General features: G+C 37.5%; 1 protein-coding gene across 16 annotated transcripts in view; it reads right to left on the bottom strand.

The window, feature by feature from the left end:
* LOC149222965 (uncharacterized) overlaps positions 1-12,947 on the bottom strand; it is a 380,581-nt gene that overhangs the window by 345,327 nt on the left and 22,307 nt on the right. For all 16 annotated transcript variants that reach the window (XR_016249451.1, XM_089385682.1, XM_089385683.1 and 13 more), the window contains exon 3: positions 9,376-9,454. Coding sequence is in view for 15 of the 16 variants with exons in the window: in XM_089385682.1 (XP_089241808.1) it covers positions 9,376-9,454 (79 nt within the window). In the remaining variant the exon portion in view is untranslated. The remainder of the gene's footprint in view (positions 1-9,375; positions 9,455-12,947) is intronic.

The following is a 12,947-nucleotide window of genomic DNA, read 5'->3' as shown; positions in this document are numbered from 1 at the left end:
ATCTATGAGGATTATGACAATCCTCCTTGTTCCATGCAAGGACCTTTGATGACCCATCCAACCTATAGATCTCCTTGCAATCATGAAGTCATTTAACCAAACTTGATTATAAAATGAAAGATACTTACTTGGCAAGTGAAGATGAACTCTTCCACTTGATTACTTTGATGATGGTTGAAGCAGATGCATTGATGCTTCCTCCGGATGAGATCCTTGATGTAATGGTATGAGGCTTGCCTTCTTGCCTTCAAGTTACTTCGACTTATACATCTGATTCTTGTGATTAACAAACTGTTGATGAACTTGAGATGGCATTGTCTTGTTATCACATAAGTGGATCATGGAACCTTGTAGTATGCAACATTGTGTAGAACCATAGAGTCTTGATGTTGCTTGCCATGATGATCATCTTGAGACCCATCAACGGACACCTTCATTCTATATTGAGATTACTATGGTATGACATATACTAAGACTGTGAAAATTGTTGCCATGAACTTCATTCTTTGACTGAGTTATGAGTACTTGTGATCTAACATCGAAACTTCATTCTTTGACTGAGATTATTTAATCCTATTGTGGCACCGAGATCTCAATAGCATAGCACCAAGACTATGGGTAGTATAGACTGTTGAAGGTTGTCTCCTTGATTATATAGACAAAAGCCTTTGTTGTTGTAGACTAATCCTTTAATCTTGACAAAGCTCTTGCTTTGATGCCCTTCTTGAAGATTGATCCTTGTATGTCTCTTTTGTTGCCCTTCCTTTGACTTCAGCACCTTAGTTCTGATTCCATGTTGAAGAATCTAGGGCAAGTAGGATTAATGTGATTCTTCTTAGCTTGATAACTATTTGTGAGGTGTTTTAACTTTTCTTCTTAGCATAGTCTTCACTTGTTATTATTAGAGTGTATCTTCGTTAGTTCATCAAATAGCTACCAAAACAAAGAGACAAGAACACACGATGTTGGCTTTCTGCCAGGGCCAAAACCTCTCCCTCTTAGAGAGGAAAACTCGCACAAAATTCTTCTTATAGAGATTCCAATTGACGAATACCAAGACCATGACCCTTGACCTATGAAGCCACTCCAAGACCAAGACACCAATCCTCTTCTTTGTCACTGTTGAGATCATCATCATTGTTGCACCATTGAGGTCATCATTTACTACATCATTGTTGCATCATTGTTATTCCTTCACCTAGATCATTGTTGCACTCTTCACTGATATCATCATCATGCTTTCATCGATGCACTGAGATTTCCATCATGACCTTGTCTTCATCAAGATCATTGTGCCAAGGTCATGTGTAGTATGTTGAGAGAGCATTATTGTAGGATCACAATTATGTTGAGACAGTGATCAGTGTATCATCTTCACCTTCTTCATAACAAACATGCCGAGACAGTGACTAGCACTGAGGTCTTCATCATCACATCTATAACAAGATTGTGATGTTGTTCTTTCCTTGCATCCTAGACTGTCACCACCAAGGAGAAGATTGTAATCTGCTCACTGAACTTGTACATAAAATTGCAGGGGTATCCAAGATGTGTTGTTAGGCCCCTATACTACTAGTGTAACCCCTTATTGTTATTAGTACAACCCTCTTATTATATTGATGTACCCATGTAGTGCCCATATTGTTACTATTGTGCCCCATAGAAGCCCACTATTGTTATTATTGTGCCCTTACATTATTAGTGTTATGTCGGCTCTGATTATATTATGACCCCTTAGACTCCTATATATAGAAAGGAGTTCTTTTCATTTGCATCATCCAAGAATTGTTCATTAATGTAATGTGAAGGAGGTTGCCCCCTCGAAGGGGCTGAATTCTAAAGTGTTGATTAATCTTTTCTATCTTTTTGTGCGCTGGTTTCATAAAATTTGGTATCAGAGCTTTGGATTCTAGGGTTTCGCTGCTCCAAATAGGTCATCGTGGCATTTTCGCTATAACTTTTTTTCTGTGAAGTTTCAGAAGCGAAAAAAACCCCCTTTGAGACGAATCGCACTAAATCTCGGGTCCAAATTTCAGATCTTTTCATGCTATATTTGCGGAGATATGATCTGAGGAAGTTGGTCTTTTTGCAAACTCCTGAATTACATTCCAAACAGGTGACTTGGGGAATATCGTCATAACATTCTCTCTGAGCATCGGATTGAAATTTCGTAAGAAGGTACAGAAAGAAGATGCACTGTAGCTTCTTGTATATATCTTTCAGAGCTAAAGGTCTAAACAGTGACACGTGGCACGTCATACAATTTCGCTCTACTGAACTAGTCTATAATCAAGTCACTGTGGGAGATTTGGCATAACTCTTCCTTGGAGAATCCTATTTGGATCAGACTAGTGGCATTGGAAAGAGGACGCAGAGGGCTACTGCAGATCGCAATTTCAGAACTTAAAGATCCGAAAGTACAGAGTTACAGTCGTTTCAAGATCAAGCTCCTAAAATCAAGAAAAAGCAAGATGAAGAAGTTTGATGGCAAGGATCCGGTAAATTGGATACTTTAGATGGAGCAATATTTTGATCTACATGGTGTACCACTGTTACAAAAGGTATGTATTGCATCTTCATATTCAGAACCGGATCAATTTTTATGGTATAAAGGGCTTTGTTCTCGTAAACAACTTGTTACGTGGTCAATTTTCACGGAGGAAATGATAGCACATTATGAGGATACAAAGAGCAACGCCTTCTTTAAAGCAACACCACAACAATTGGAAATAGTAAAAGGGCTTTGTTGCATAGTGGAAAGTAAAATTATGGCAACAAGGAAGTCTACCCCTCACAACTATAAAGATGGAAGTGTTGTTTCTTTTAGCCTTCCACAACCTACAAGGGTTACACCACAAAATTGGAAGAAAAAAAAAAGAAAAAGGGCTTTGTTATAATTGTGATAGCAAATGCACTAAAGGTCATAAGTATGTTGAGAAGAAATTATTTTACATAGAGTATGAAGGGGAAGAAGAAAAGGATCAAGAAACATCAAAAGAAGAGGATATACGCCAGGACCCAACCCCAGAGAAAGAAGAAATGAATCAAACCATATCTTGTAAAGCATTGGCAAGAATTACCACTCCTCAAACTCTCAAGATAGAAGGACATATCAAGAAGAAAAAGGCGCAAGAAGTGAAAGATCACATTGAGAAAGAAGAAATGAATCCAACCATATCTTGTAATTCATTGTTCGGAATTACCACTCCTCAAACTATCAAGATAGAAGGGCATATCAAGAAGAAAAATGTTCAAGAAGTGAAAGATCACATCGAGCATCAAGAAATGAATCCGACCATATCTTGTAAAGGATTGGAAGAAATTACCACTCCTCAAACTCTAAAGATAGAAGGACATATCAACAAGAAAAAGGTTCAAGCAGTGAAAGATCACATTGAGCTGCAATGTTTTCAAAACCATTTTTAAAAACCGGTTACCGGTCTAACCGGCCGGTTAGCAAGGCCGTCGGTCTAAACCGGCCAAAAAACCCGGTTGGAAAGGTCATTTCGCCATTTTTTTGCCCTAACCGGTGAAAACAGGCCGGTTTGTATCAAACCGGCCGATTCTGTCCTAAACCAGCCGGTTTTAGGCACGTCCATCGTAAAGTTAAAAAAAACATATTTTTGACTGTGTTTTAGGGGTTTTGGGGGGAAACTAAGGGTGTTTCAACCCTAACAATGTTGGAATTTTATGGTAATGTTAAATTCTTAAAGTAAAAGTGGCATTTCCTTTAATTTTCATTTTCATCCTTTTACTTAAATTTTTAACATTACCATGAAATGACTCAGGATGTTTGAGAGTGGTTTCGACCTCATTGGATTTCATATGGAGAAACTAGAATTTTAGATTTCACTCAAAATTCAGCAGACTTAATGGTTTTCAGGATTTCATGGTTTGGGGGTAAACAATAAATGCAATCGGAGCTCCAAATGATGAGCAAAACTCCTGATCTAGATCCCATTGTGTTGGACGATATTGATCCAACATCAGAATGGGTGGAGGAGACTGAAGAACCTGTGTTTGAGGCTGATTTTGATATCGACATGGCTTTAGCAGGGGATGAAGCAGATTATGTGGTGGCATTAGAACCAGGATTAGTAGCGGCATCAGGGAAAGGCAAAGAACCAATGGAAGGCACTAGTCATGCAGGTCGACAAACTCATGCTTCCATTAGGTCCACTTCTATTGTCGTTGGTGGCATTGATACTGAGGTTGCAGATCAGGCTGAGGCATCCTCAGACTCTGAACCAGATGATGTCTATGTAGCTCCCGATGATGATCCTGTGTCTAGTAGTGGTGATGAACTTGATGATTGATCATGTGTACACCGTACACTTGTAGTAGGCCAATGGCCTCATAGCTTGAGGCATTGTTTTTGGACTTTATAGGCCATTTAGAGCCTCATTTCTTATGTATTTTGCTATTTTGTCGATGATATGTATTGCACTCGGTGCTATTTTGATATATTCACCTTTACATGGTATATAAATGAGCAAACTTTGCATATTTTGTCTCTATTAGCTTGGAATCATGGTTTTACATGTTAAAAATAGTTTTGTTTCATTAAAAATTAATTATTTAATGTATTTTTTTAAAACCGGTTCGTTTAGACCAAACCAGTCCGGTTAGACCGGTTCCGGTCGGTAAACTGGTTCATTAGGTGGACCGCTCCGCTCACCGGTTCCGATTTTAAAAACATTGCATTGAGCATCAACAAGAAGTTCTCAAACTTTTAAAGGATAACGCCACTTTGGTGCAAAATCAAATGAAACAACTGGTAGATCAACATCGTAGTGAAAAATGTTTTGATGTAGGTGATTGGGTATTTTTACTGCTACATCTCAAGCAAGCTATTTATGAGAAGGAAATGTTGATAATACTATATACACTTAAGAAATGGCGACCTTACCGAATGGGAAGACACTTCAAAGTAAAAATGGATCATGATAGTCTTAAATACTTTTTAGAACAACTATTATCTTTAGAAGAACAAACAAAATGGGTCACAAATATGTTGGGTTATGACTTTGACATCATCTATACAAAAGGGAAGCAAAATTTTGTTTCAGATGCACTCTCAAGAAAGAATGAGGATGTGGAAACATTGTTTTGTGCTATTTCTATTATCCAACCAAATTGGATAAACGAAGCAAGGGATGAATGGAAGAAGGACGAAGAACTATGGCCACTTATTCAAAAGTTGCAAAATATCCCAATTCAAATATTATTGCCAGAAATTGAAGAGGAAGGAAAAATCATATTTAAGAGTATCTCATCAAATGGAAGAACTTACCCGCTGAAGATTCCACATGGGAGGACAAGAATTTTATACAGAAGCATCAAGAACTACTCAAGCGTTGAGGACAACACTTTTTGAAGGAGAGGGGCATGTTAGGCCCCTATACTACTAGAGTAACTCCTTATTGTTATTAGTACAACCCCCTTATTATATTGATGTACCCATGTAGTGCCCATATTGTTACTATTGTGCCCCATAGAAGCCCACTATTGTTATTATTGTGTCCTTGCATTATTATTGTTGTGTCGGCTCTGATTATATTATGACCCCTTAGATTCCTATATATAGAAAGGAGGTCTTTTCATTTGTATCATCCAAGAATTGTTCATTTATGTAATGTAAAGGAGGTTGCCCCCTCGAAGAGGTTGAATTCTAAGGCGTTGATCTATCTTTTCTATCTTTTTGTAAGCTGGTTTCATAACATGTGTCCTCCTATAATGCGAAGTTTAGATTCCTGTACCCATCCAAGAGGATCTGAGGTCTTATCCTTACCCGAAGTTTCAGATATCCGAGACACTATTCTGTTGCCTTGACCCAAGATTCCTGTACCTCCTGCACCCATCCAAAGTTCAGAGAAGAATCTGAAATCTGTGTTTTTCTGTGGTGACCCTAGAGGGGTATTTATAGTAATTTTGCCTCCATAAATAAGCCGACATGTCACCATGAATTGTTGTGTCTCCACATAGGAGTCGACTTGTCATTGAAATATATTTTGAGGCCGACATTCCTGTCTTCTTCATCGTTTAGCTTGCAAACTTATTTCTTGTGCCTGTCTTGGAAGATTGTGTTTGTCTTGGAGGGTTGTTTAGACTTAGAGACTCATACACAAGACATTGACTCTTTGACATCCTAAGGCTCTCAATGGGAGCCACTAAATAAATAACCTCTTATTCATGAAACCCATGTAGCAAGGAATAATAAATTCATTTTACAAAAATCATAATTAAAATGTCATGAAGACCGAACCTAGTTACGCTTTCTTCAATAGGGGAAAAACCAAAAAACTCTTCTCTTCTAATAGAATCTTCAAATGAGACAACAAAAACCCAAACCCTAGACCAAGTCCTTCTCCAAGTGCCAAGTCAACCCCTCCAAGAGAACTGACTTCTAGCTACAACTTCGACCACAGCTTTTGCCATGCAATTTCGTCCTGCAACTTTGTCCTACAATGTCGACCCTGTAGTTGTTGCAAAAACCCTAATCTAGCATCTTTAAGAGACCTTCCTTTGAGCATAACAGATCCTCCCAAGGTCATTGAGGTCAAAAATAGAGTATTATTTCTTCCAGCAACTTGATACAACTCTCCCTCCTATAGTTCTGACCTGCAGTTTCGGCCTTCTTTGTAGCTGCAGAAACCCTAGAACTTTGTAGGTGTAAGAGAGATAGAGCCCAAAAACAAGTTTTTCCTTGACTTCTTGGATTCCTTTTGCCTTCTAGACCTTCACTCCTCCTTTGCCTTTCGTAGCCTTAGATCGAACCTTTTCTTGGAATATCAAATTTGTTGGTGAGAGTGTGTCAAATGAGGTCGAATTTTCTCCTTTATATAGCCTTTCCAAGGGGTTGAATTCCCTTCTTTAGGCCGACTTGAAGCATCTGGGGCTGACTTGTGCTTTGGAGGTTTTCAGGACTCTCTAGATTCAAAATAAATTCTTTTACAAGATATATTTTGCCCAGAAGGGTATAAACATGATGTTGACTCTCTTGACTCGTGACAATACATCCTATGACCTAACAAACCCTAGAAGCATGAATAACATGTTTTTACCTAGAAGACCATCAATAATGAGGATGAAACCCATGCTTTAAAAATAATAACTTTTCTTTTCTTCTTTTGTTTGTTATGTAAGATATATATTGAAATGAGTACAACAAAAATTATGAAGACCAAAACTAGTTACATTCCCAACACCTTTTAGGGAGATCTTTCAATAGAATGTTTTGTAATTCTTTTCTTTCTTTCCTGATGGATTTTTTCATCTCTTCCTTACTTTCATTCGTCTTCTTTTCTATTTCTCTTTTTATCTTTTCTTGAGAACCTGATAAATCCACCTTTTTCAACATATTCACTACCATCCATTTCATCAAATTTTTTCTCTAATCAAGATAACCTTAATTCGATGTCTTCACTTTCTTTACGAGTCAAGGAAGAACCTTTAGTAGATTTAATTGGTATAGTAATTTTCTTCAGAGGCATGTTGGAAAATAATAATAGTGCTACTCTTTATCACAACTTTCAATCACCAAAAAATGGGAATCTTCTAATCAACAGTTAAGTCACTTGTAAGTTACATACCTTAATTTTGAGAATATCTTAATGGTAGATTTTAGGTTTCTGTGGTGTGCTTTTGCAGATAAAGAACTGGGATTCTCCACAGTGACGTTTGACAGCTTTTGAGCATTACTGTGGAGAATCTAAGTTCTTTATCTACAACATCTAAGTTTTTCTCAATATATCTCTGAGATTTGAGTCCTTCTGGAATTGAAACTTTAGTCTGTAATACTTTGATATGTCCTTTTTACAATTCCACAGATGTGAACAGAATTGGATGTGCCAAGTGAAAGTCATGATAACTTTCCCAAAACTTGATTATTTTTGGCCTCTTCCCGCAAGCAAACTTGTATAGCATGCTACGTATTCAATTCTTCAAATATAATTCTGAAATATGTATGTGACGTACATTTGTATGTAATCTAAAATTCCTGAAGATTTCACAGTTTGAAAGTACCAGAAAAGAAAATATAGCAAAAATACCAACCTGACCTGTTCAAAATTTATTTCAGGATCATTCACAAACCATAACTTCCAAAGGGTCAACTCCGAAAATATAGCTAAACGAATTATAAAATTTGAACCAGATGTTCCCCGATATTTCTCCTTAATATGGTCCAAGTTTCACTATCTGAAACCTCTTAGAAAAAGGGTTATTGTGGAAATTTGAAACTGATTCCATGAGCATTCAGGAACCCAAAATTCCTTAAAGCATGCATCTGAAATTATAGAAAACCAAGATTTGAAATTTGAACCAAATGTTCCCTGCAATTTTGCCTCAAAATCTCCAAAAAAAAAGTTATAGCAAAACTGCAGAATTGACGTGTTTGAGACTGATTTCAGAAGCATTCAAGAACCCTAACTTCCTAGGAGCGTATCTCCAAAAATATGGCAAACCAATATCTGAAATTTGAACCAAGTATTACCCATGATTTCTCCTCAATACTCTCGAAGTTTCATTGTCTGAAACCTCCGAAAAAAAGTTATAGCGAAAATGTTATGAACCTCGCGCCATAAAAATGATAACAAACCAATAATTACCAAATGCTTTGGTAATTAAATTTTCATTCCTTTCTTTTTTTATGTAGATCTAGAACATTGTATTGCTTTCACATAAAAATTAAGCCCTAGAAACCCTGAGTTGCATGGCAGATTGCCTTTGCTTTGATCTGAAAATTACATCATTTTGGAAGTCTATCTGGTTGTCCCAAAAAATAAAGAATTTAAATAGGGTAATTGATCATCTTACATGGCTGTCTATTGATTGTAATATTCAGATTTAGTAAGTGACTAAGATTTTTCAGATTTACAAGTGTTTTAGCCCCAGATTCATATATTTTCATATTGAATTCAAGGTTAAAGTTTAAACAATCCACCTTGATATGTGTGTAGAACAACTTTTCACATAAATAAGGACTTATGACAGACGTATCACTGTAAAGTAAGGGCATTACTAATTTTCAGATGTTATAGGAATTTTTCTAGGAGTAGGGAATACGATGAAAAACTTTTACATAATTACAAAGAACAGATAAGCTTTCATTACTTGTAAAGTTGATTTTAATGACTAAGACAAATGTCTGTTTCCACTCTACAAAAGAAATAATTGTCCCAAGAAAGGTTCCTTGATATGAACCAGATCTAGAATCTGGGTCTGGAACCCGACTTATACCAACATTGGAATGTTTTATGAATCAATCTAAGACTAGTAAACATCAACTATTAATGCTGTCTTGAATTTTGTATGTTTAATATGTGCATTGTTGCCATCATAATAACACCAGAAATGATGAACCTCATTACTTACTGTTCCAAAGGATCTGTTGTGCATTTTGTATTCAGCTGACGAGAAAGTTTTTCCAATGGCAGAGGAACATCCATAGAACCTGATGTGCATATTATTCAATTAGACTTCACATGAGCTTCTAGAAATAGTTCAGAACAGTATACTAAAGAATCATTCAAAAAACAAAGACTCGCTAAATTCATATGAAAATCTGTGAATGCTAATAAATTACAAGAAGAAAACATAAAAAACAGTGAATCTGAGCTCTGCCGAGTATAAAAGCTAACACTCAATGTGATCCAAAAAGCATAGTCATCTTTTGTTATTAAAAAAATTAAATTAAACATTAAAGCAGACTTATTTAGTAATGTATGCACCTAAATACAATTTGTACTTCATTTTTCAAAATATATTCCTTTTTTATCTGATGGCGAACTTTCTGTCCATATGTTTGACATATACTGCATACCATCAATATCACAAGAGTTTCGCTCAACACTCTGATTATGTCCTGACTTTAAATACCACATGGTGTATATCAGAAACCCCCAAAATGCAACTTCTGTCCTAGACCAGAGAAATAAAGTTTTGACCTTTAAAATCATTGTTAGATAAATCATAAAAATGTATCTGTTGTATACAGGAGAAAGAAATGTATAAAATGTTCCACAATCACATTACATTGTATCCAACAAAATAAGACAATATAATAATTGGACTAGAAATATAGCATCCACTACAAGCACAAACAAATTATCCATATACCTCAAATATCCACATAAGATGGCCCAACAGGGAAACAACCAATGACCAATGAGATTGATAAACAACCAGCAAATTGGTACAAACAATCACTTTCACTGTTCTGATAAGATATCTTCAAGAGAACTTGTGCTTGAGATAATGTGTAAATGAAAGGCCTACACCAAAGATAATGTGAACAGAAGATGTACTACCAGCGATAGTAGATCCAATGGAATCTTGGATCTTCTGGACTCTGAATTTTGTGGGCCTGTGTCTGACAAGAGGGTGGCAACTTGTATTATGTATCTTTCATTGATGATTATTCTCGCAAAACATGGATTTATCTTCTAAAGTCCAAGGATCAAGTATTTGAGAAGTTTCATGAGTTCAAAGCTCACGTTGAAAATGCTACAGGAAAAAAGGATCAAGACTTTGAGGTCTGATAATGGTGGCAAATATGTATCCAAGGAATTGATTGATTCCTGCAGGGATACTGGAATGAAGAGGGAGTTGATAATTCCCTACGATCTTCAACAAAATAGAACTTTCGAAAGGAAGAATAGGACCATTATGGAAGCTGCCAAAGCCATGCTTCATCATCAAGAGTTACCAATGTTTCTATGGGGAGAAGCTGTGAAGGCTGTTGTGTATGTTCAAAATAGATGCCCACATCAAGTCTTGGATTACAAGACTCCCGAAGAAGTCTTTACAAGTGAGAGACCCAATGTTGAGCATTTGAGAATTTTTGGTTGTCTTGTTTATGTTCATGTTCCTAAGGAGAAGAGGACAAAGTTGAAGCCTTCTGGGAAGAAGGGAACTTTTGTCGGCTACAATGAAGATTCAAAGGCCTTTAGGGTCTATGTTCCTAGGGCAACCTTATATTGAAACTTGCAAGGATGTTCGATTTTTAGAAATCTAGAGGATCACACAGACTCTGATGATGAGATTCAAATGGCTCCAAAGAATGTGGAATCAAAACCTAAGAACCTGAACCAATGGAACAAGATCCTCGTGAAAAATCTGATGATCATGAATTTGTTGAATCTCCAAGAGCCACTATACCCGAGACTAGAAAGAGACCTTCCTGGCTTGAAAGAACATTGAAGGAAGTTGAAGGACATGTTGCACCTTGTGGGACCTTCAGGGAAAGCAAGAAGTCAAAGAAATACTTTCGTTATCCTAATATGATGTGCAAGATTATTGAATCCGATCCATCCACATATGAAGAAGCAGTTGAGGAACAAGTTTGGAGAGATGCCATGACTGAAGAATATCAATCTATAATAAAGAATGATGTTTGGGAGATTGTGCCAAGGCCTGAAGGAAGGTTTGTTGTGCCTTCAAAGTGGATCTACAAAATTAAGCATGTTGTTGATGGAACTGTTGAAAAATACAAGGCTAGATTTGTGGCTCGTGGATTCTCCCAGAAAGAGGGAGAGGATTATGAAGACACATTTGCTCCTCTTGCCAGGTATGCATCTATTAGATCTGTCATTGCTCTTGCTTTTGTTGCAGATTAGAAATTACATCAAATGGATGTCAAAACTGCTCTTTTGAATGGGGTCAATGAAGAGGATGTCTATATTGAGGAACCTCAGGGTTTTGACGTCCATGATAGAGAAACACATGTTTGCAAATTGAAGAAAGCCCTGTATGGGCTGAAGCAAGCCCCTCGTGCGTGGTATTCCCGTATTGATAGCTATCTATTGAGAACCCCTCTCTGAGAGAGAGGGCACTAACTGTACAGCATCATGTGATGGACAATCTTCCTTAGGCTGCAACTGGGAGATCTATGGATTGGTCGGGAAGATTGTCACTCCTCTAGGTCAATGGAATGGGAGACCAGTGAGTTTGGTCGGGGAGCTTGTTTCTGAGGTATGGATTGATCTTGTGTTCTCTCCCTTAGGTCGTGAACCAGGAGACTATATAGTCGGGGATTGAGATAGGGATTCCTCCCTTAGGTTGTGGGCCAAGAGACCTTGTTTGTGGTCGAGGAGATGTACCCTCTGTATATGATTAGATAGGGATTCCCTCCTTAGGCTGTGGGCCAGGAGACCTTGTGTGTGGTCGAGAAGATGAACCTTGTGCATGTGTTTGGTTTGGTCCCACTGGTTAGTGGGACACTGACCTGAATGCCATGGGGTTATGGCTTTTGGGATGTGTTGGATGTTGTGTATCTTTCCTTAAGATGAGATTGATGATCTCTCCCTTAGGTTGTGTGTCGGGAGACATATGGATTGGTCAAATTGGTCGGGGAGATTGACCCTCAGAGAGAATGAAAAATACCTCCCTAGCTAAGAGGGAGTGTTCAAAATTTAGGTAGCTATGGTCGGCATTTTCATTGGCAAGCAAAGGAGAAAATTCATACTTTTGAGTTTGACCAAGTCGGCCTCGTGATTATCATATAGGCCCACATGTGTGAAAAGACACCTCCTCAAACTAATATAAATAAGGCATTGTTGGAGCTCATTTTGGCATTGCATCATCACACACATTCATTTAAAAATCGCAGAGGCTAATCCACAAAAGCCAAGGAGTCAAAGGAGGATTTCTGACCAGCGTTGACCAACTTCTTTCTATGACTTTATTTGACTTGCATTGACTTGGGCTATTTTGGATATGTTTTGACCAAGGAAATGATTGTGCTTGGAGGCCGAAGATTGAAAATGGTTCATTGACTTGTCTTGACCAAAACTTTGCCTCTGTTCTGGACCACTGACTGCAAGTCAACTCTCTCTCCTTTGACCAAGAATTGTAGGGAATGTTGACTGAGCCTTGATGACTTGAATGAATTTCAGCCTCCTATTCGAAGCTTCCACAAGCCAAAATTCAGCCTTATTGTTGCAGAC

The sequence above is a fragment of the Pinus tabuliformis genome, chromosome Q, assembly GCF_031772625.1.
Source record: "Pinus tabuliformis cultivar Carrire ecotype Pingquan chromosome Q, CPIR1, whole genome shotgun sequence".
NCBI lineage: Eukaryota > Viridiplantae > Streptophyta > Pinopsida > Pinales > Pinaceae > Pinus > Pinus tabuliformis.
This window is presented reverse-complemented; position numbering and strand designations above follow the sequence as displayed.